We start from the raw sequence: 25,529 nt of genomic DNA, 5'->3' as shown, positions 1-25,529 counted from the left end.
ACCTGTCTGCCTTGGGTGACCCTACCAGGGGCATGAAGCCCCAGACAGCATAGTTCCTAGGATCATTGGGGCACTCAAACCCCTCCACCACGATAAGGTGGCAGCCCATGGAGGAGCTGCCGAGGAGGAAAACGAAGCAGGCAGACGGGCCAGAATCATGACACATTTTTGCGGTTAAAATCAGTACAAGTAATGCTTTGCTGCCATTCATGAAAAATATCACATGCATTTTCAGAATGACAGAAGCACAAACTATTATTGATTCAGCATTGATTACCAAGTGGAGTTCTCCAAATCGACCAATTTTTCTCAGAATTTCAAATGCAGCATGCTAACAAAGATATTTTTATCTGGTTCAGCTGTAACCAAACTTACAAATATAACTCTAAGGATTCAAAGAAACTGAAAATTAAAGACAATAAAAAAATTCTGCATGTTGGATAGATTTGGCTGTCTATAATCAGCTGAATGCAGGTCAGAGTCTGGTATTGTTATCGATCCAGTCACAAGAGCTTATTGACTGCTGTGGTTGGTGAACAAAACACATTCCCTCACACACACACATTCACACACTCATTCCAGCATCAGTGTGGGTAGAAATACATGCATCATTATGTAAGTGGGTTGGGCTCTCAGAATACAGAAGTACCATTTTTGTTTAAAGCCAGTGTGTAAAAGACAGAAAGAGGAAGAGAACAAAAGGACATGTGTGTGTGAACCAGGTTTTTATATCCTCGTGGGGACCTGTGTACAATGTGGGATTGTGGGGACCATAGCTTCTTGTGGGGACATTTTCTCTTTTTGGGTGAGGGGTTAGGTTTGTGATGGTTAGATTTAGGATTAGGGTTGAAGTTAGGTATGTGATGGTTCGGGGAGGGTTAAGGGTTAGACTGTAGAAAATGAATGGAAGTCAACGTAAAAGTCCTCACAAGTCATGAAAACACAACGGCGTGTGTGTGTAATGTTAAACTCTATTGTTTATTGTCTGTCTTGTTGTACAAAGGCTACTGATGCTGACAGAGCAGCAGCGGGGAATGGTACAAGTCAAAAAATATATAATTAAGTTAAATTAGACGTGAAGGAAAGAGCAAAAAAAGTCTGCCAATAGAATAATGCACTGCAAAAACACAAAGTCTTACCAAGTATTTTTGGTTTAATTTCTAGTGCAAATGTCTCAGTTCATTTGAAATAAGATAACACTAACTTATAAGTAAATTTCAGCAAGATATTGGAGCTTGGTTTAAGTAAATAATTACTTAAAATAGGAAAAGAAGTAGATTATTTTACTTAGAAGAGTTTTTTTATAAGTGACATAATCAACCAATTAAACAATTACTTTTCATCAAAATTCAAGAATTACTGACTTAAATTAAGCTCCTATATCTTACTGAAAAGTTATTGTAAATCACTTCAAGTGTATTAGGATATTTTCACTAGAAACTAGGCCCAAAATACTTGGTAAAGTTTTGTGTTTTTGCAATGTAATATGCAATGATCTATTTAGAACAAGGCAGAAGTCAAAATGAAGGATTGGCTGTAGGAAACCTAAAAATGAAACTAAAATGAGTAAAAACTAAAAGTTTTAACCTGTGTTTTTGCAGTGTGAGAATGTTTAACTGTTCTTCCAAAGAACATAAAATGAAAAGAAAATCAAGTTTTACAATTTTTCAATAAGTTAAATAGTCTGCTAGTGGAACTTGAACTCTTAAATCAAAATTCAAGAATTACTGATTTAGAATAAGCTCATATATCTTGCTGAAAAGTTACATCTAAGTTAGTTTTATTGTATTTCAAATGTATTAAGACATTTGCACTAGAAACTAGACCAACAACTTTGTAAGACTTTGTGTTTTTGCTGTGTAGTTTCTCATTTTCAGCATGTTTAAAGTGAATCATTAGCTACTTAGGCAGACACGGGTGTTTTAATTATAAAATTCAAAAAATATTTAAACCCCTACAGGTAAGATACTGAAATTTAATAAAAACTAAAGTGAACCTCACTTTAAAACACAAACAGGTCTGAATCCATGAAAAAAGACTGTCAGTATCCCTAAATCAAAATCGGATGTAGGCACACTGACACAATTTTTTACATTAGTTTTCTTAAATATAAGTTTATGTATGTGTAAAAGATGCGGATATTTTAGTTATGTCCCCTCAGGGTCGGTTTCTGAAGCAGGAGTGATGAACTGTCTGTCTCAGCTCAGATAAATGTCAAGAAAAGCTGAGAGGGACGGATCAGGAGGGATAAAAACATTTCCAGGCTGTTAAACTAATGAACTGGGAGACAAAGCAGCATCTGCTCAGGTAAAACTCACAGGAAAACAACTATGATCTACATTAATCTCTTATTTTATATCTAATTTTATTTGATCAGCATGCACAAAACATTAGGTTGGTTAAAAACAAGGTTGAAATTGAACTTTTATGCTGTTTTTAAGAAATATTCTTGCATCTAAGACACCAAATATTGTATTTGATCAAATTTTAATCCAAGACATTCTTTAAAAGACTGTTTTACTTTTCCGCCATGCAATATGAATGTTGGACAAAAGACACAGAACATACTTGTTGGGGCGTGCTGTGGTGGCGCAGGGGGTTAGCACGCCCCACGTTTGGAGGCCTTAGTCCTCGACGCGGACGTCGCGGGTTCGACTCCCGGTCCCGACAACCTTAAAATGGCGCTGGCTGCCTGCAGACGCAGCTCCTGTCGTGTGTGTGTTAATCTGTGTATAAAAAATTCTTGTTGTAACGCGAAATAATTTCCCTGCTGGGATGAATAAAGTAATTCTTCTTCTACTTCCTTCATCTGTTTTAAATATAACATATGCTAGAGCTTTTAAGAAAGCCCTACTTATTTATTTTATTTAAAATTATATTAGGGCATATACAAAATCTAAAATATATTTTATTATATGAAATAATGTCATATTATTTTAAATTTCTATAAAATATATTTTATAATTAATGTTTTATATAAGAATTGTATTTATATACATATAATATAAAATATATTTCATAATATACAATTTATATTAATGTAAATATAAATTTCTATTACATTTCATACAAATTATATAAATTAAATATATTTAATAAATATTTATATAATGTATTTGCGTATATTAAATAGAAATATAAAATAATTAAATATATTTAATATGCATAAATTTATTGCTTCATTTATGAATAAATATGATATATTAGTAACGTTAGTATAACAAAGTATTTTGTAATAATTGTATTTTTATGTCTGTCATGTCGTTCAACATTCATATTCCCATCTTCCAGTAATGTTTTCTCCATCTCCACTTTCTTCCATGTTTACAATTTAACATTTTCTGTATCTCTCCATCCTCCGTTCTGAAAAGAAATAAAATTTAAATAAAAACTTGCGTCCCCCAAAAACCAGAATGTAAAACACTAGAAGAACCAAACATGACCAATATTGACATTTTATTATTTGTACAATAGAGACTTTAGTACATTATTCAAAACACTTCTTATATATTGAAAAAATGGTACGTCCCAAAGCCCAAAATGGCTCCAGTATAATTGCTGCACAGCATTTTTTCTATTTTATACATATATTTTTTTGTTGTAAAAACTGTATCTTAAATAGTATGTACAGGTAGTGTCTGCAAAATGCATTCTAAACACATGATACATATTATATATATACTTCAGCAATTGCATTTCTTCGCATTGATACTCAAACTTAAAACTGGAAGGATTTTCAACTTGCATGTGCAAATAAATAAAGAAATAAATAGTTCTGTAAGATCGTCACTAAAATTTGTCCAACTCATAACTCGACAGGGTTTCTCTCCTCGGAGGTCAAAGTACATTTTTGTCACACTACAGAAGAAGAAGCAGCATTCAAGTTGGGTACGTGTTAAGTACTGCAGAAAGCATGAGTACATTCACAATCAATATGAGTAATTTTAAATTATATTTCATTCACAGTTTATATACAGTGAAACCGTCCTCATTTGTTCATCTCTTATATCATCTAAACACATAGAAAATGGGTGTTTTTTATGTTCATATACATATATATAATAATATGCATTTGTATAACACAAATTCACAATTACAGTAGAAATACATTTTTGTACAAGTTTTGGATAGTACTTGTGTAGGTCTTCAAGTCACACTGTGCGTACTTCTATCCATATCTTTGATACAAGTGTCTTTACAAAATATCACAAGTTTTGAGCAAAGCTAAGGTATATCAATATATTTAGAAAGAATTACCTGAAACAGAGTAAAAAATAATTATATTATCAAACATTTGTCTCTGTTCACGTCATAACTTCTGATATTTCAAACTCTAAGTAGGGTTCAATCTCTCAACCACAATATTTAAACTGTGCCGTGTTGTGTCCGTATGAAAGTGTGACTGACACATAATGGGCACAGCAAAGTGAAAGATGACAAAATGTAAACATAAAATAAAACTTTTTATTTTTTTAAAGTTGTTACTTTTGTCATATCAATACAACTCTGTCAATCTTTGGCCAAAACATTCCCAAAAACAGAATTGAGTTGTGTTTTTTCTTCCTTTAAACTTAATTTTCCCACTTCAGGCTACAAATATTCCAGGGAAAGTTGAAGTTTACTGTGCATTGCAAGTATCCAACATGTGTACTTGTCCACATGTTGCCATTACAACCACAACCGCATTATTCACAAAGCAGTGAATAATTTTGAAATAATGTAGTTGTTTAGATCTGGCCTAGTCAAAGTCTGGAACGAATAATCGGTGGAAAGACATAATTAAAAGGCTTCTCAAACTTTCCATCCTGTTTGAGCGTAGGCTATTTTGAAAAGAGCAGCTTAAAAAAAATAAATTAAATAAAAAAATAAAAATCTGTTTATAGATGTCTAAATTGGTAGATATATCTCAAAACAATTTTAAGTTTTTATTGAGTGAAAAGTGACTTTTTACTATGTTGAAAACATGGTTCATTGTATGAAGCCTTTTAAAATACAATGCAACTTGTGGTTGTAACATAAAATGTGGAAAAGTTCAAAGGGTAGGAATACTCTTTTCAAGGCACTGCAACAACAAACGCTTTGAGACATAAATCTACGGAAGAGGATTATTGGAAAAAAGAAAGAGAATTGCAACCTTTTTCCTCCGAGTTCTGATTTTTCTCTTTCTGAATTTCTGACTTTTTTACCATCAGAATTTTAACTTTTGATCTCAAAAGATTAAGTTGACTTTAAAATCCGAATCCTGAGAAAAACAAGTTGGAATTCTGAGAAAAACGTCATAATTCTGTGACAAACGTTAGAATTCTGATAAAAAAGTTTAAATTCCTGAGTTTAATATCAGAATTCTGAGATTAAAGTCAGAATTTTGATAATGAATTAAGATTATTTTTTTACTGGCAATAGTCCTCTTACGTATAGATCTGATCATTAATGTGTGCCAATTTTTCCCATTAGTACGTCACTGTTGAGCAACGACACCAGATTTCAGTTCAAGTCTCATCCAAGCCATGACAAAGCAAATCTGACATTTTGAACCAGAGTCAGCTAAACAGTTCTATGGAAAAGCATCAGCGTCTTCAAATGTCTGGCCTATCAAGTCTGATTTACATGGAAAAAAGCCCGGCTATTGTACAAGTCAAACGTTTGAACAAAGAAGAATCTGGACATGGAAGAAGACTGGACTTTCAAACAATGGCACAGTTGTTAAATCAAGGAGTAGGAATTAGTTTTCTGTGATACAAATTGGGCGCCATAATGCAGCTGTGCACAGGGGGTGCAAATGCAGTGTGGGAGCATGGGGGCACAGGGCTCTTTTTGTGTTTCCCTATTAGTTCAAGTGAATGGCAGTGTGGGTGTAAACATTAACATGACTTGTACAGTAGATGGCACTAGAGGACAAGGTTGGCTCAGCTGCAAATAGCTGCAGAAATATTGCTTTAGCTCTTTTCAACAGCTGTTCAAGCGAAACTTTTCAAACTTAAAAACTATCAGCACTGATGTTCTATGAAAAGGGTTTTCTTTACAGGTAAAACCGTGGTGTACTTTAGAAAAAAACAAAATCCATTCAGAGAAATGCCTCCTGTAAAATTGCAGGAAATAAAAAAAAAAAAGCTGAATATAGTTTATTAACAGTTATATTAATCATAAACCTTTAGAGCTTTCAGTCTGGGCCCAACTGAGAGTGCAGCTCAGGAAAGCCAAATCTTCATATATGTACAAAAAGGCAGAAAGTTGTCTGTACACTGGAGGCAAAAAAGATAAAGACAAAAAAACAAAATAATAAAGTAATTAAATAAATACGAATGATGGGCGAGGCTTAAGAAAGAAGCTTTATAAGAAACAGAACTACTGACAGGGCAATGAACAAGATGCTACACATTCATTTAAAGCTGCAGTGTGTAACTTTTATTAAAAAATATATATATTTAAATATTTGCTAAAACTGCCACCATTTTGTGAGAGTGTTATGAAACAGATAGTCTGTGAAAGAAAATCGATCTTCTCCCTCTGATCCCGGAGCTATAATTGCTGTCTGAAGAAATGTACCGCCCCCAACCAAAAATAACCAATCAGAACCAGGAGATAGGTCTTAGCGCTGTCAATCATCCTCATGATCATGCTGCTAAATGTGGTAATGGTAGAGAAACAACTTGCCATTACAGGAGAAACATTTATTCGCCATGCTAACTAGCTTTAGCCGCAGCTTGCTCTATGGTAGCACTGCCAATCAGATGGAGGGTGATCACAGTTGGGGAGTAACTAGTTACACTTGAGTAAAAAAGGTAGTTTCAGACATTGTACGTTTTACTTTGGCTTGAGTAAATTTATTACACAGTATCACTGCGCTTACTTGAGAAAAAATTCTAGATTTTCTACCCACTGAATGAAAAACAAACATGTTTTAATAAAAAAAAAGACCACACAGACACACACATACAGTTTTTGTTAAAGTTTTAGAATTTTTTTATTGAAAAGAAATGATTTGGAAAATTTTTTGTTTTGCCTGATTTTGTTATTTTTTATTACAAAATCAACAATTTTGTAATCACAATTTGTGATTTTATTACACAAATAAAATTACAAAAATTTTAAAAAATTACAATTTTGAATTCAAAAATTCACATTTTTGGAATGTGTAAAATGTTAATTTTTACACATTCAATAAATATGTAAAAAATTACTTATATGAATTTTTGTAATTTTGACCTTAAATTAGCAAAATTTCTACTTAACTTTATATTTTGTTCCTTCTGATTATGTAATTTTAAAATATGAAATAATTGATAATTTGATCAGTTACTCAATACTTCAGTACACTTTTTACGTAATACTTTTTTACTCTTACTTGATGGCTACTTTTTACTTTTACATGAGTAAAAATATGTTGAAGTAGTGCTGGTTTCACTTGAGTTTAACATTTGGGTTCTATGCCTATCTCTGAGAGTGATTGACAGCACTAAGATCCGCCTCCTGGCTCTGATTGGTTGTTTCTAGTTAGCAATGGGAGAGGTCATTTTTTTTCTCTCCACAGTTTATCTGTTTTGTACCAAACAAAACAGATAAATAGTGAAATAGTGACAGTTTCAATAAATATGTAAAAAAAAAAAAGTTACATACTGGAGTTAACTAAGAAAGTGAAGGAAAGCAAAAACATTTTTTTTAAATCCTCCAATAAAAAATAACTAAAATCTGACTGGCTGATGGAAAAGCTGCCTCATTCGAAAACAACCACAATATCCAAACTGCAGCAGCTGTGAAGGAACTGAAAAGTGTTGCATCCTTTCATGGTCCGTCTGTCCGTCCGTCAATCAGGTCGCTGACCTCTGGTAGACAGAAGAGAAGAGATGTTTCCCATGGTACTTTTGGCACTAGTATTTGCCTTTGGTCCAGCAATAGGCAAATAGATGTCTGTGTGTTCCTTTAAAAAGGTTACAAAAAACAAGAAGAAGAAGAAAAAGAAGAAAAAAACAGAAGGCTCATATGTCAGTTCCACAAGCCACCAGCAGAGGGCAGGTGGGGTAGAGTTGAATGGAGATGAGTAGAGCTGGGAAGTGGGTTTGTTTGTTATAAAACTATTTCTATGGCGTGCTGCCGTCTCTCAGAACCACCAAGTGCACGGTCCGAGGGAAACTCTTCAGCAGAGAGACGGCTGTCTCGTGCTCCATGTGTAAAAAACTATGTCCGTTAGCCTGCAAGGCAAACACGCAGCACAGTCAACAGCAATGTGTGTGTGTGCGCATGTGTGTATAGAGGTATGTGTTCTGCAGATTTTCCATACACATGTCAATGTGTGAGTGTTTTGTGGGAGGATGGAGGGTCACTGCCATCATTATCTCAGTAACACATCACTGTTGGGGGAAAAGAGAGAGAAGAGGAGGAGCTACACAGTCATGCTGTAGAAAGAGAAGGGGTAAAGACAAAAAAGGGTTTTCAGATGCGTTCATCCAGCTAAACTGTACAACTTTAGGAGTGATGACAGACAACAGAGAGGAGGCGGGGGAAACATAGATGAGCGTAAAGCTGACACTGATTTCTTATCTTGATTGTTCTGTTAATGTTCAAAAACCGAAAAATGTAAGTTTTAGCCGTCCTCATTTGTGCTTTGGGATTCAGTTTTAAACGATTGCACTGAGCTACATTAAGGTTTCTCAAACTTTTTCAGGCTAAAAAATCGCCTACCCCATTTAACAAACACAGACGACCTAACCTTAAATTGCCCCGTGAAAACAACATCAAAATTAAAATTAAAATCGTAATTTTGGGCCAAGTCAAAATCATGAATGTTCTTAAAGGGCCGGTTGTCCCAGAATGTATTGATAAAACCTGCAAACAAAATTGTTAAAATATATATTAAAAAAATTAATTAAATAATATTGAAAATCTTTTCAGTCTTTCTAGGATTTTGCAATTATTTTTGTGATTTTTTGCAATAAAAATCAAAGTGTTTGGGGAATTAATTTAGAAATATTTGCACTTATGTATGATGGTAAATGCAGCTTTTTATTACTTGCCATATCATTAGATTATAACTTGACATTAAGTGAGGCTGAAGTAGCTGTTTTGTAGAAGTAAGAAATGCTGTAAACAATCATTTAGATCCAAAATTCTGCAATAAACTCACAATTATGTATTAGCACAAAAAAGAGCAGGGATTTGTTGATTTTGTGTGAATTTCTATGATAATTCTACCTACACACACAAGGGACACATTTATGTAATTTGACAGTAAACAGATAAAAAACGCTTTGATTTGATTAATAAAATAATATTTAAGCACGCAGATGTCCTGACGGTTCCATATATGTCACTTCAGAGTCTAGAGGGCTCCATAAAAAGCTATGGCAGGTCGGATTTGTTGTAAAAAACAAATAACAGGTCTCACCAACTGAAACTTGTTCAAAAGAATTTAATCGTTCGTGAACGACGCATGAAAACTCTCAGCATCATACAAGTGATCACTTTACATGCAATACCTGGTAAACCACTAGGGGGCGGCCGCGGACCACAGTTAGAGAACGACTGAGCTACAACTTTACGAGTTCTTCTGTAGAAAATGAAAATATCAAAGTATTAGGATAGAATGAAAATCTATAAGCGTTTAATATCAGTCGATATTGATCGTTACTGGTTAGCTATTTGTTTTTAATATATGTAATGCTGCCAAACTGGTGGTGTGAATATTGTTTTTTTTTTTTTTTTTAAGCAGTTATGAGGCATGGTGGGGAAAACCTTAAGCTGCTGCCAGAACGACTAGCACTCAAAGAGTGAGTGAGTTCCTAGGTAACCAAACAGTGAGTGAGTTGCTAGGTAACCAAAGAGTGAGACTGAGTTGATTCCACTATCCTTTGCTAAGCTAGCTGTGAGAGTGGCTAAAGCCTTTCCTCTGCCTACAATCCCCAGAATGCTGTGCGGTACTGGATCAGAGTTCAGTGAAATTATTGAATATTCTACCAGATTTATTACCTATTGATACTGATCACGTGTTTATCTGCATTTATATTGTTATTGATTAATTGCTTGTTTATCTAAAGTGAAAATAAACATGTTCCGGTTACCAGCATCAACTTCTACACTGCAAAAACACAAAATCTTACCAAGTATTTTTGGTCTAGTTTTTAGTGAAAATATCTTAGTAAGCGTGAAATACGACAAAGCTAACTTACAAGTAACTTTTCAGCAATATATAGACGCTTGTTTTAAGATAATAATTCCTTAAAATTGGGAAAGAAGTGGATTAATTCTGTTATAGCAGGACAGTTTTGCCTTGTTATAAGTTAAATAATTTAAACAACAGTACTACATGATTCATTATGAAGGAGATTTTTATTCCTATTTCTCGAGAATCTCTACAAGTTAGGACATATTACGTTACTTTACGCTCTATAACTTATATTAAACATGGAGTTTGTAGTTGACATGTTACAGCGCTCTTATTAAAGAATATAGCTCTAATATCTAAGCTTTTAAAACTAATGATAAAAACAAAAATGAAATAGTCGGGGGGAGAAAGCTCATGCCAGATATCTGTATGGTCATGATACAGAGGCAGAATATAAAGCAGAATGAAATGTGGATATTTTACATTATAAATCTGCATATTTACTGCAGCTACAGTGCCTATAAAAACCTTAGATGTTTTACTTTTTTTATTATCATTTTCACAAATCAATCATGATCAACAAAGTCTGGCTTTTTTGAGAGAAAAAAATTACCAAACATATTTGGTATTTTTACTTGCCGTGGTAGAGCAACTCCCTTAACAAAAAGAAACCTGGAGATTTGGGTATTATTAATTTAGTGCAGCGCATCACTGCAAAGGGAAAATGAAAAGGAAAAAAACTTTGAAAAACGACTCAAAATCACTCTCATTTTTTGTATTTCTTGCTCTCCTAAAGCCTTAGCTCCACTAAGGCTTTAGGATTCATCACCAAGAAAAAAACACACAAATATTTCCCACACATAGAAATATTTGTGAAACATTTCTGTGTGGGAAATGTTTTTTTTTTGTTTGTTTGCAAACCCCCCCCCCCAAAAAACATTGCAAACAAAAATGTGTTTTTTGTTTGAGAAAAACACATTAGCAACGACTAAATAATGTGTATTTTGCGATTATTAAGTGATTGTACAAACACTACGGTGGCTGATTCGCTCATTTAAACACCTGCTCTTCTGATTATCTGTCAGAGTTGGTATGTGTGTTGCCATTTTTTTCTAACTGAACCGAAACACATGAAATTCCACAGCCCATCTACATGTTGAGATTGTCAAAGTCAAGCTAGCATAGCTAACCTACTTCTGTCTCCCGCGCTATTCTTTTTAATTAAAACGTTTTTCTGACCTTGTCATTTACTTGTCTTAGTGTTGACAATTTCATCACATTTAAGATTTAGCTCATTTTAGCCAAAACCAATGGGAGTTATCGTTGGCTAGCAGTTTTGCAACGTGACTTTAGGCACTGTATGTTGCTACTAAGATGAGATTTCATCCCATCTTTGAATGGAAAACTGTGTGCTATGTCCTGCTGAATATGCTGCCTCATTATTTGAAAAGGTCGGATGTTGCTGACTGTAGCCTGACGATATGTCGAGTGGGAGGATGTTACCTGCAGTATCTTGTCTCCGGGCTTCAGTGAGGAGGCGGCGGGCCCGTCATGCTGTACCCTAGTAACAAAGATACCCTATAAGTCAAAATGATACACCGTTAGGACAACACAGGGACACGATGGTTTAGAATCTTTGCCTTTCTCATGCTCATCTCAATATCCAACCCCAAACACAAAACAAATCTTTAAACAAATCAGATTTCTCCCTCAAAGGAATGAAAATACTGCAAAAGTACTATTAAGGATTGTTTATGATAATGCTATTTTTTTAAATTTTAGAAACGGCTTTAGCATTTTTCAAAGTTTCAAAGAAAATAGTTTTTATTGGCTAGAGCTAAAAATGTAGAAAAAAATGAACAAAGAGCAAATAATTCAAGAATATGGGAAGGAAAATATGTGTTGGTTTGGAAATAAGTAGATATCCCCCAATGTTTTCTTTTCTCAATTACCCAAGGCAGAGATTGTAAAAACACCAACATCTTTTCACCCAGAGCTGAAAGATGTTTTCGAACACAGAGGATTGAGACAATGCAGCAGCAGAAACTCCACGTGGTTCAACAGGCTGCTTACATGTTGAACACAGATAAATGTGCCATTAAGGAGTGACACGAGAAAACCGGAAACATAAAAACATGATGCAGTAGACGGTGCAGCACCATCCAGGACACTACAGTGAGTGAGTAAACACAGCAACAGACACAAATAGGTGTTAAGTTGCAACATGTGGCAACACTGACAATCATACAGTGAGCCTCATACATACAATAAAATACTTCAATTATCCCGCAACAAACTTGGTTAGTTTGCCATGCAGACGATGCTTCCACACTGACATTTGCAATTAGTCTTTGATTGGATAAAGCTCACTGTATATTTTAAGGAAATATGATATCAGCTGATATTAGTAAAACAGTTGCACACAGAGCTGAAAAACACAACAAAGCAAGGTTTTGTTAGTTTTGTTTCTTAATCCGAAAAAAATTTAGAAATATTTTCCACAGACTGATGAGATTTTAGAAGCTAAATCAGAGTTAGCTTAGTGTGCAACAGTAATATAAACAAAGGGGGGATTTTTTTTAAAAGTACAACATCCCCAGTGGAGGGCATTTCTGGTAAAAGAACAATTACAGGTTTGAAATAAATTCATCTTTCATCACAGAAAAACACAACCTTTTAATTGGACGACATTTTAGAAAATACATAGATTTTTTTTGCAAAAACGTAGAATGAAAGATTCATAAAAATGAAAACAAACACTAATATATTTATAATGTCTGTTTTTGGTAATTAGTGCCACCAAAGACCAGGGGAGGAGAGAGGAAATGGGAGAGGCTAATAATAAGATCACAGAGTGTTTTTTAAAGTTATCCTATATTTATTTATTTACTCTTTGTTCTGGGATGTACTTTTATTTATTTATCTGTTTGCTTTCTATTTTCTCCCTCTCTTTTCCTCTTCTACCCAAAATATCTGTGACGCTCTTTTCTATACTAGTAGTATAGAAAAGAGAATAGAAAAATAATAATTCAAAAAGAAAATAATTGCCAAAATTAACAGAAAAAAGTATATCTTAATCCACATATGTTAAACAATTTCATTGTTTTTGTTGTGACACCAGTTGATTATGTTCAATGTTTCGTTTTTGTTTAGAATGTTTCCATTTTAATGTAAACCACCTTGTTTGTTATTCATTCTATTATCTGGTTCACTCTTTTGTAGAACAATACATCTTTTTGGTTTTTGTCAGTCTGTAATGTTTGTTGTATATACAAAAATTAAAAGAAAAGACAGTTTTATAGTAAAGTCCCAGTTAGTTTTTGTTTTCACTTATTTCAGGTAGCAAAAATGTTTTCTCAATTTAAATTTTTTACTTTGTTAGTTTTACCTTTCAGAAAAGAGCCTTATATAAAATATAGAGAAGAATAAAGACAGGCAGAAAGGAAACACTTTCTTCTGAAAAGCGAACAAATCAAAGATCCAGTCAATATGTGGCAACTTTTCTTCTTGCTGCGCTCTAATTAACAGAACTGAAATGGACCCAGAGGTGCAATCCTTCAGGATTACTGTTGCTTCTCTTCAGACGCCGAATAATGAGTTCTGCATGGCGCCATCAATGGACTAAACCCGACCCAGAGCAGGAAGAGAATACGCTGCTGCAACTTAAAGTTAATTAGGCATCACATCTTGGTTCCTCACTTAAATACAAATTAAAGTTGGTACTTTTTCACAGCTGGTTACTATTTATTATTAAGCAACTCTTACTGAAACCGTTACATTTATGCCTTGCATTGTACAGGATGTCCAAAGTCAAGGATTTCAAACTCATCTGCATCTTGAACCACAGTTAGATTATGAATGTTTTCAAAAAACGCATTGATAAAAACCTTAAACAAATTGTTTTAATGCTAATAAATAGCTGTGTGCGCATTACATGAGTTCTGCTCTAAATATCTTTTCACAATGATCCGTTCCTCTGGAATTTAATGATTTTTTTCTGGAGACATTAAATATTTTTGTGCTTACGTATGGCAGTAAATGTGATTTCTTTGCTACGGCTGAGGCAGGTGGGAGTTAGCATCTGTAAACCCAAAGTTTTTGACCATTATTTATCAATACAAAATTTGCAATAAACTCATGATTACGCATTAGCACAAAACGTGTTGATTCTGTGTGAATACGCAAAAAACTGGAGGGACTGACTGACATAATTTGGCAGCAAACAAAAAAAAAAACTGATAAAATAATATTTAAGCACATAAGGTTTTATTTCTGCACCTCTCTGGAGTCCAGAGGGCCACATAAAAAGCTATTCGCCCAGATTCCAGATTTGGCCCCAGAGCCTTCAGTTTGACACCATGTTGAGATAATTCATTTCAAAATAATGCAAAAAACAAGCTGAACACTAGAGGGAGCTACCACACCAAGGATTAGTGTCACTGTATTTCTTTAACTCTGTTAATCAAAGCATTGATGTGTAATTTTGTGAATTTAAAAGGCCTAAACCTGGTATATACACAATACCCCGTTTGCAACATCCATGGTAAATATTAGTGAAACACAGTAAAGATATTTGCTGAGTTTTTACTCTGATAAGTCATCTTAATTGTTTTGTACCGGAAAGCAGAGAGTTCCTATTTTAAAGCCCTTTATAGTTATACAGTGTTTCACCTGAGAGTTACCCGTCTCCATGCTACGATGCTGCACAGGACTTTGCAGAATAATTCACTCTTATGGGTTTTACTGAGTTTTCTTGCAGTAGCAAAAAAGGCTGTAAAGTTGAAGAAAAAGGTGGGACCATACACGTCTTTAAAATATTTTGCTACAATTACAGCTCAGCAGTGTTTTGTAGTATATTTAGAGAATTTCAGATTAAATGGAGAGTACTCTGCAGATTCCCAATTAAATTTTATTTAATTTTTAAGGGTTATTCCAACACCTTAAAGGGGCAGTATTATGCGTTTGCCTTTTTATGGTACAACCACCAAGTAACCATGTTACCTTCTGTTGTTAAAAAATTAAAAAATGCTATTTATAACCAAATATAACTTAAAATAAATTTTACTTTGTAACTTAACACATAGAAATTGGGACTCTGCCTCTTTAAAAACTCCTGCTCTTTCTGCAACTCTGCCTTCAGGAGGTCATCCCAACATGGCTCCTCTATTAACCCTTTAACAACGTTTGACCAGCGTTGCATAATGAGCTCAGATGTGCAGTTCCACCAGGTGTTTGCTATTTGCTGATGGCTAGTCTGAAGGAGCTGTGCCTCGAAGGACGCCCAGTTGAATGGTTGCCATGGGAGAATAAACTATTTCCAGGTATGTTTTTGATGAGTTAATAACATTATAACATGATGTAAAGCTCAAAAATGTAAATTTTACATAATAATGCCCTTTTATTATGCTTAAAAGTAAACCTATAACCTCTTCAAAAGTAAATAATTCCCACTTTATGACTGCTGTCTGAGGAAGGTGCTCTATAAATAAAATTTAAAAAGTCTTAAAACAAGTTTTGAATATTCTGGTTCTAATCAGACATAATGAGAATAAGTTCAAGGGATAAATATGGAGTTATGCTTTTCCAGAACCTGTAAAAATATTATCATTTAAGATGTTTTTTTTTATAGAGCATGCATTCTGTCATGACTTACTCAAAACATTTCATCTGCAGAGACTCTGCTGCCTCTTTATGACCAACTATAACAGAAACTATAAAATAACTGCTCAAGTCAGCAGCTACCCGACCTTAATATAAAAGTTAAACGACAGTTTTCTTTCTACCTTCACAGTAAAACTTCACCATTCGTCCTCAGAATGGGCCGTCCCGTCAGAATAAAATGTCACACCTTCCATCCCTGAAGCATCTAAAATCGCCCACAGAGCCAAAAACAGACGGCCAAAAAAAGCAGCTGCAGCTTTTTGTGTGCAGCGCCGCGCTCCTTGAGGCCGACCGAAGCGTCTTGTTTCTGGGACAGATCGCCTTGCAGAGCGGGCCTGGGGGATCTCTGACCCAACAGGCTGCTGCTGCAGACAGGCTCAGTCAAATTTAGAAGTCCCATCGATGAAAGAGATTGGCGTGTCTTGTAAGATTTGAGTCTGATGACGCTACAAGGCGGTTCACAGCAGCTGCAGAAAATATGTTAGGTCTTAGTTTTTTCTACTAACCTGATGAATTTCAGTTATGTTTTCAATACATTTAAAGGGGCGGTGTTCGCTTAAATCAGCTTTTTTTAGCTTTATATCCCAAATCAAAAACATACCACGAGTGTTGCTTTGATATTTTCATTCATGTTTTAGACATCCTTTAATCTCCATGGCAACCATTCAGACAGGTGGACGTAGCCCCGCCTCCAAGGCGACGCTCTTCCTGGAAGCTGCGGTTTCTTACAGGACATCCTCCCCCACCCACTCAGCTCCTTCAGACTAGCCAGCAGCAATTAGCAAACACCTCGTGGAACTGCTGAGCTCATCATATGAGCTACTTTACTGATAAAAACGTTTTTAAAGGATTAATAGAGGAGTGCCCTGCGACAGACTGGCGACCTGTCCAGGGTGTACCCCGCCTCTCGCCCGGACCGTAGCTGGAGATGGGCACCAGCAACCCTCCCGACCCCATTAGGGACAAGGGTGAACAGAAAATGGATGGATGGATGGATGGAATAGAGGAGTCACGTTGTGATGACTTCAGAGAGAGCGCAAGGATTTAAAGAGACAGAGGCCCAATTTCAAGGCATAGTTGACATTTATAGCATTTTTTAACAACTGAAGGTAATATAATTACTTGACTGTAGAGTTTGGTAGTATCGCGTTACATTTATTTAACTGTTCTGAAAAAATTTTTTTTTTTACTACACTGTATTTTCTACTCTTGAGTAAAATTTCTGGATTTTCTACCCTCTAAATGAGAAACAAACATGTTTTAAGCAAAAATTCACCAGACACAGACACAGACACAGCTGCAGTTTCTGTTAAAGTTTCCTTTTGAAAGAAACTGATTTGGAAACATTTAATTTGCCTGATTTTATTACTTAAGATTAATTATTGTCATTTTTGTCCTTAAAATACCAAAATTTCAACTTAACTTTATATTTTGGTTTATCTGATTTTGTAACTTTTAAATATTAAATGATTGGTAATTTGATCAGTTACTCAGTATTTGCGTAGACTTTTTTACCAAATACTTTTTTACTCTTACTTGAGTAATTTCTTGGCTACTTTTTACTTCTACTTGAGTACAATTTGTGGTCACTCTACCCACCTCTGGTTAATTTAGCTGCAAAATGCCACAATGTGCCTGGAAAACAAACACAACCCTGCCTCTTTAAGTCAAATTAAGCCCAATAAATGAACTTCAGCTGTTTATGAAAAGAAAAATATTCACTGTAAGTTAACCACGTCGGTCTCTCTGCCTCACAGACAAACACTGCCGTAACGAGCTGCAGTTTCCATGGCAACTCTGAGGTAAAGCTGAGGAGGCTGTGATTGGCTGACAGGCTGGGTCGGGTCGTACCATGTCGGAGGGTTTGAAGGGGTTCCCCTGGCCGCTGATGCCGCCAGAGATACTGAAGCCGAGGCCGGGGTTCTTCTCTATCCTCACACACAGCTGGGCAGGAAGAGCAGAGAGAGAGACGGCTGAGAGTGAAACGCATGCACGGCGAAAACTGCAAAGAGCAAATAAACGCGAGGAGGAGCGCTCTGGCAGCTATTTGGAACAACCAGGCCACGAATAACACTGCCAGTGTTTTGCTGTTTGGCATTATGGGAAGCTATCTCTTGCAATGAAGGGGGGAAAACAAGAAAGACAAAAAAAAACCCCGCAGGTAGGTCGCGGTGCAGATCGACTTCCTGTCCCTTTCTAAACGGGAACGGCGCTCTCCATCTGCGGAACGTTTCTGATTACGACTGACACCTCTGGCTTGGTTTCAGCACAGATGGTGGCTCTGTGGTGGCTAAGTTACTTAATTATCTCCACATTTTATCAATATTAGCTGCTTGTTTATTGCAACGACAAAAAGAAAAACAATCCTACCAAAAATTTACGGTCTAGTTTCTAGTAAAATATATTATTACTCTTGAAATAAGACAAATGTAAGACATGCAAGTAATTTGTTAAGAAGATATAGGAGCTTGTTTTTATTGAATAATTCCTTAATATTGATGAAAAAGTACATATTATTTTACTTATACAAGATATTTTTCCATGTCATAATTGATATAATCTGCCAGGGACACAGTATTTTTTTCATCAGTATTGATGAATTATTGACTTGAAACTAGCTCTTATTTCTGGCAGAAAGGTTACTTTAAGTTGGTTTGTCTACTGAAATATCTGAACCAGAAAACAGACCAAAATACTTAAGATAAGATTTAGTGTTTTTGCAATGATGTTGGTCAAACTATAAATTCTATTATTGGTATTATTGGTCTAGTTTCGAGAGCAAATACACTACAGACCAAACGTTTGGACACAACTGTGTGTCCAAACGTTTGGTCTGTAGTGTATGTTAGTACACTTGATTTAAGATTTTTTAAAGTACTACTGGCACTTAAATTATAACTAGACATTTTTCTCCTTATATAAGTGAAAGAAATCCACCAGTGGAATTAAATTATCACCATTAAGGAATTATTTACATAAAACAAGCTCCTACATCTAGTTAAAAATTTACCTTAGGTTAGTTTTGTCTTAATTCAAGTCTAATAACATATTTGCACTAGAAACTAGACCAAAATTACTTGGTAAGACTTTGAGTTTTTGCAGTGATGTTGGTCAAGCTATCAAATATTTTGGTCTAATTTCTAATGCAAACATCTTAGTAAACTTGAAATAAGATAAAACTTAAAAGTAACTTTTTAACAAGATATAGGAGCTAAGAAATAAGTAAATAATTCCGTATTATTAATTAAAAAAAAGTACTAATTCCACTGGGACTTCACTTATAACGAGACATTTTTCTGCCAGTGGAAGTATTTCATCAATATTAATTATTTACACAAAACAATCTTCTATATCTTCCTAAAAAGTTACTTTAGAAGTTAATTTTGTTTTAAATCAGGTATGCCAACACATTTGCACTATAAACGAGACCAAATATACTTGATAAGACTGACTTTTTGTTTTTGCATCAAAATCTGCTTGGGAGAATCAGCCATTATTGTATTTGATAAATGCTAACTATTTGTGCTTTTCCTGTGTGCTTAGCAGCAGAACAAGCACTTAGCACCTTCCATACCTGCTCTTGGAAACCATCCGTGCTTTTCTGGCCTTTAGTCTGCAGCAGGCAGCGAGCGCTCTGAGGCCGGGGGTTGGTGTGGGTCGCCATGACGGCCTGGTTGCTGTGGGTCATGCCCTGATTCACGTGGTACTGCGGATTGGTAGCTGGCTGATGGGAGGTGTGGGGGTTGTACTGAGATTGGTTTCCAGATGATGACAGCGCCATGGGGAGGCCGCCACTGGGGTACGCCTGGCCAGGGGAGGGGAGGCCTGAGGAAAACACAAAACAGAAACAAATAAAAGTTTGCTTTCTTATTTAAAATTCTGGGTTTCCCTCAGAAAACTTGCTAAGTTGACAAAAAATGTAAAAATTTTACCAGGCAGTTATTGGAAAACACTATTGACAATACTCAAACGCCAACTATAGTCTTTCTTTAAGACTATTTTTTTTTAAAACACTTTTAAGATTATAGAGTAAGATTATAATAAATCAATTGAGTTCTTATTGACTTAAATATGAAGAATGTTGGACTTTTAACATGATTTCTTAATGTGTTCCTTATTACAAAACCATTCAATTTCCTTCCACATCACAAATATGAAGTATTTTGCATTCAATCAATTACAAAGACTTCAACAATATGACAAAATGTTAGAGAAGTCAAAGGATATTGATACTTTTCACTGCAAAACACCAAATCTTACCAAGTAACTTTAATGTAGTTTCTAGCGAAAATATCGTAGTTCATTTGGAGGAAGACAAAACTTACTTACAAGTAACTTTTTTGAGCTTGTCTAAACTAAATAATTCCTTAATATTGATGAAAAAGTACTAGTCCTATTAGCAGGTTATTTCACTTATGACAAGAGTAAAATCTCTTGTTATAGCTGAATTAATCTGCCAAAGGAAGTAGTACTTTTTCACCAGTATTAAAGAATTATTCACGTTAAACAAACTCTTCTAGCTTGCTGAAATGTTAGTTGTAAGTAGGCTCTCTTATTTCTAGTAAGATATTTGCAATAGAAACTAAATTAAAAATACTTCATAAGGTTTTGTGTTTTTGCAGTGCTGATTTTAGGCACATGGGTGAAAATGTCTTGAAATAAGAGAAAACTTTTTAGCAATAAAAATGAGCTTACTTTAACTAAATAATTTCTTAATATTGATGAAAAAGTCCTTGTTCCATTGGTGGGTTAATTCACTTATTACAAGACAATTTTCCCTTGTTATAAGAAAAATAATCTACTAGTTTTTCATCAATATTAAGGAATTATTTAGTTAAAATAAGCTCAAATAGTTACTTTTAAGGTACTTTTACTCACTGCACTTGTTTTATGTCAAGTACAGGAGATATTTGCAGTAGAAACTAGAAGAAAAATTGTATGATTTTATGTTTTTGCAGCGTTGCAAGGCATTAAATGTGAAATATAGCTCATTAAAGCATAACATAGAGATACGTTTTGTTGCTTACCCTGTGAGACGTTGCCTTGGTACTGGCCCGGACCGCCTGCTGGTACCACTGACAGCGACATTCCCTGTTGGTATTGGCCCCCCTTGTTCATCATCCCGTCATAAACCTGCTGCCCGACAACGCGGTGAGGCACGGTGGCTGAGGATGAGGAGGTGGAGGTGACGATCATGGTGTTGTGTGACTGATGGGAGGGGTTGTGTGAATGTCCGCCCTGTGGAAACAAGCACCACAAAATGACAATTAGTCATTAGCCAGTTTCCTAAAATCAGGTTTTACATTTCTCGTATCCGATTTCCAAGGGTTTACATTCACCGATTTATCGATCCATTACCTTTTTCATGAGGTTCTCAGGCGGAACGTCTCTCCGACCAAGTGAGTAGGGAGCCCACTGGTTGCTCCCTGTCACCCCCTCCTGGTCATTATCCAGCATTGCAGCCTGCTGAGACGGCGTCTGAGAAATATAGAGACAGAAAGAAAAATACTGAAAAGGTTCACAGCAGTTATTCTCCTGAGCTTCAACTGGAGAGATTACACATTTTAACAGGATTAAGGCTGGAAGATTATACTTTCCAACTAAATTCAGTTAATTACCAACACAAAGAAAAGCATGTCTGGGTTTTTTACTCTTCAGCTTAAACAAATATTTTATTTATTTCATAAATACCTTAAAAATAAGACTTTAACCAAAGTACTTTGATGCAACTTTTAAGAATTTGAGATTCTTTCATTGAAACATAGATGCTAGTTCCACAGAAGTCATAAATTTATTGGTATATTTTTCTGTAGAGTAAAACTAACAGGTTTAAAACTGTTTAAACCTGATAGTCCTAATCTGGTCACAAATAGACAGATTAGAGTGTTACTTTAATCTTTTCAGATCAAAAGTCAAAATTCTGAGAATAAAGCCAGAATTTTGAGGGAAAAAAAAAGAATTCTGATTTTAAAGTCAATTCTGAGAAAGATTTTCAATTCTGATTTTAAAGTCAAAGTTGTCAAAAAAAAAAAAAAAATCAGAAAAAAAAAGTCAGATTCTGAATTAAAAGTCAGAATTTGGAGTCTAAAGTCGATTCTAAGACAAAAATGTACATTTTTAGAGAAAAAAAGCTGAATTCTTAAAGTCAATTTTGAATTTAAAGCAAGAAATTTGAGAACAAAGTCAGAATTCACAGTCAGCAAATGTAGTCCACTTTAATAAGTCGCAAATACTATTATGGAATATTATGTTAGATTCATATAAGTCCTATTTAAAAAGAAAATGGCAGGTAGAATTCCTGTGACTCTTTTAGTTGTTTGGATAAAACATGCAGGTTTAAACGGTGATATAAACAGTCAACAAACAAACAAAAAACGTTTAATGTGGTTAAAACGACCATCGCCTGCAGCTCCCCAAAGCTTTTTGCGACCATATGTATGCAGTGACTGTAATCAGGGTTTCAGTTTTCTCATCAGGATACTCACGATGATGGCAGACGGAGGCGGAGGTAGTGGCAGCCAGCGGCCAGCAGGGGGCTCATGCCTAGTGTTATTGTAAAGGTTAAAGTTCAAAGTGGTGCTGCGCCCCTGGCCGTGACCCCCGCCCTGATAGAGCATGCCCAGGGTGAGCGTGTTGTGCTTTAGGACACCACTCTGATTGGAGGAGACAACATCACATGACATGGGTGAATGACAGGGGGAGGGGGCGGAGCCAACGCAGCAAGCCAGCACAGCTCCACAACAAAACAAATACACAAACAACAACACTGATATAAAAAACAACAACAACAGTGCAGAGTTGCTGAAAGCACAGAAAAATGTCAGCTAGTGATTGGTCAATACAGACAAAATAGGAAGTGGATCAGTTCATTCCAGCAACTTTATACACACTTAACCAAGAGTTTTAAAATGTTACTGGAAAAGTTAAAAATCATCAAAACCAGATATAGTTTTTGTATGACTAAATGTGAGCTATGTCTACCTTTCTTAACCTTTTTGTTTTGCCCAATTCTCCTGCTTCTGTCTGAAAGGAATATTCACGTTTTAATTTGGCCCGACGCACAAATTCATTCAGAAAAAAACAAAAATCAGTGGAGAACGGTGGTAAAGAAAACTTAAAAAGCTGCTCAGCTATAATACGAAGGATTGGACTGGTGTACTACCAATGAATACATTTCCATAGATTAATGAGAATAATATAAATGATTTTTGAAATGCCATTTTTCTGGTAAAGTGTAAACATAACTGCATTATTTTGACTTTACATAGTTTGATTTTCTTTTCAGAGATGCCTCCCCAAATGAATCTAGATCTACAACAAGGTGGTATGAATCATTTTGGCCTTAACTGTACCACAGAGAAATTATTTGAAAGTAAATATTTTATTTTTGTATAGGGAGTTATTGTTTTCAACTTTACTAACATCTGTATACAGATGTGAAGACAATGTAAACTTCAAAATATCATCTTTGAGAATACCTGTGATTTAGAGGATTTCTCAACTTTTTTCAGACAAGTGAAAACAATTAAAAGGAATGTCAGCATTATATTGGGATTTTCTGTCAATTTAAAATAAAATCTCTCTTCTAAAAATCATTGGCATTTTAGAAAAGAGACGACGCTGTATTAGGGCCAATGTACATAGAAAAAGAGAAGCAATTTCCACAACAAAACCAAAAAATTTCGAGATTAATTTAAGAAATTTTCTAGAAACCCCCCCTGAAATTTCAGACCTTAAAAAGTTGAACATTTCCAAGAAAAAGCTCAGAAATTTTGAGATTCTCTGAAATCTTAGAGGAAAAAACACATGGACATTTCTGAGTTTCAAAAAGAAAAAAATGTTTAAAAACTCCTGGGTAGGGGGTAGGAGGAGCTTTAAGCTAATTTTCGACTTTTCAAACATAGAAAAAAAACCCCTAACATTTTGAGATCAATCTCAAAACATTTATAGAATTAAAAATCTAAGTTTCAAAAATGTTTTTTTAGATTCATCTCAAAATTTCTGGTTTTTATAGCAAATTTTCATCTTTTAAAACACAGATTTAAAAAAATCTGAAATGTTGAAATTAATAATAATAAAAAAAGAAATCAAGAAAAAAAAATGGAAATTTGTCCCCCAAAAGTCAAAAATGTTCTGACTTTCTTCCTAAAATCTGTTGGATAATAATTTGAAAATGTCTGCATTTTCTAGCAAATTTTCAACTTTTCAAACATGAAGAAAAAAATCAGAACTTTTGAGATTATTTTCAAAAAAACTTCTACAAAAAACTAAACATTTCTGAGTTTGAAAAGTGAAAAAAATTCAACTTTTCAAAATTCCTTTGTTTTTCTAGCAAATTTTCAAACTTAGACATTTCATTGTTTTTTCTAGAAGATTTTAGAGATTAATCTAAAAAATATTTGAGTTCTTTTGGTGGAGATTTACTCCATTTTTCTATCTACAATGACCCTAATGCGCCATCATATATTAGTCACTTTTCACTTTGGGAAGAAAAGAAAAGGATAAAATGAGACAGGATCAAGATTGCTTAGTAGAATGGAGATTTTGCTGAACTGAATGTAAGGAAATGTGACTCTTCAAGCACATATCCATCGACGAGTGTGCGGCTGATCAGGCTGACAGCGACAGTGTGGAGTGGACACACATGCAGCCGGAAACGAATCTTATCAACCTTACAAGACAGACTTACACGGATACAGACAGAGGGGGCTTCTTAATGCTGTGTGTTTACATGTGTGTGTGCTGTAAACAAGTTTTCTGTTGAACCGCATCTGCTTTGGGTGGACGTACCCTGTCCAACCGTTTGGCCTCTATGTGCCTGAGGAGTTGCTGCCTCCAGTCGGCGGGCATCTTGGAGGTGATGTCCTCGGGTTTCTGCGGGACGACGGGTCTCACTTTGATGGTGTCCTCAGACGGTTTCTCGGGGAAGGTGGCCAGGGTGTAGTCGGGCGGCATCTTCTCCAGCAGGGCAGCCATGGTGGGGCGAGCCGACACGGGGCGGGCCTGCGGGGCGTCAAAATGTAGAAACACAAAGGGAAGAGAGTGACGGGGGTGCAGAGGATGGAACTGTTACAAAAAATATGTTTTTATAGAAATGCAAATCTTTCAGAATCTAGAGAAACCTTTCAAATGTTTTACATTTTTTAGAATATGACTGAAAAGAGGAAAAGAGTGTAAACCAGTACAACATTTATTTAAAACAATTGCATAAAGTAAATAAATATAGGTAAAAAATTTGTCAGCATTTGTAAATATTGGTAATCGGCCAGAAAACTGCAATCAGTACAACCTAGCCCTATCACAATAACACATTATGTTGGACGATAAATTGCCCCAGAAGTTTTTGCGATAAACAATAATATTGTTGTTTTGAGATTATTTTCAAGTAATACAAAAGCAAAGACATAATAATGCAAAGACTCCTTCTCAAACCTTTAAATTCCAATGCATATTTAACACTGGAACCAGAAGACATTTTAAATATTCGCAATGAATGAACAAAACAACAGAAACAACAAAATAAATTATAAAGTTTCTGTGAAGAAATTTGTCCTTGAAAAACAGAGCAAGTTGAGTCCAAAACACAAGACTGAAAACTTTGGTCACTCAGTTTCTAGAACATAAAAAGAAAAAAAGAAAACTGATAAATCATAAAAACGGAAATGATTGAGTTTGTTTTAAATTATAATGCAGTTAACTGATTTATTGCAATAAGCATAGTGCAACCATACGATCTTTTATTAACAGCAATCAGCCTGTAGATCTCAGA

General features: G+C 35.1%; 1 protein-coding gene across 15 annotated transcripts in view; it reads right to left on the bottom strand.

Annotated features, from left to right (window-relative positions):
- Positions 1 to 7,564: 7,564 nt before the first annotated feature.
- lrrc7 (leucine rich repeat containing 7) overlaps positions 7,565 to 25,529 on the bottom strand; it is a 142,558-nt gene continuing 124,593 nt past the window's right edge. For 7 of the 15 annotated variants that reach the window (XM_028028248.1, XM_028028249.1, XM_028028245.1 and 4 more), the window contains 7 exons: positions 24,551 to 24,763; positions 22,246 to 22,413; positions 21,119 to 21,238; positions 20,788 to 20,998; positions 19,335 to 19,585; positions 17,612 to 17,704; positions 11,317 to 11,677 (listed from right to left, as the gene is read on the bottom strand). In XM_028028248.1, coding sequence (XP_027884049.1) covers positions 11,417 to 11,677; positions 17,612 to 17,704; positions 19,335 to 19,585; positions 20,788 to 20,998; positions 21,119 to 21,238; positions 22,246 to 22,413; positions 24,551 to 24,763 — 1,317 coding nt within the window. In that variant the 3' untranslated portion in view covers positions 11,317 to 11,416. Of the gene's footprint in view, positions 8,394 to 11,316; positions 11,678 to 17,611; positions 17,705 to 19,334; positions 19,586 to 20,787; positions 20,999 to 21,118; positions 21,239 to 22,245; positions 22,414 to 24,550; positions 24,764 to 25,529 lie in introns of those variants that run through there. The other 8 variants (XM_028028259.1, XM_028028251.1, XM_028028258.1 and 5 more) reach the window with 6 other exon arrangements.

This window comes from Xiphophorus couchianus, chromosome 9, assembly GCF_001444195.1.
Source record: "Xiphophorus couchianus chromosome 9, X_couchianus-1.0, whole genome shotgun sequence".
NCBI classification, from domain to species: Eukaryota; Metazoa; Chordata; class Actinopteri; order Cyprinodontiformes; family Poeciliidae; genus Xiphophorus; species Xiphophorus couchianus.
Note: the sequence above shows the minus strand (reverse complement) of the source record. Positions and strands in the feature narration are given on the sequence as shown.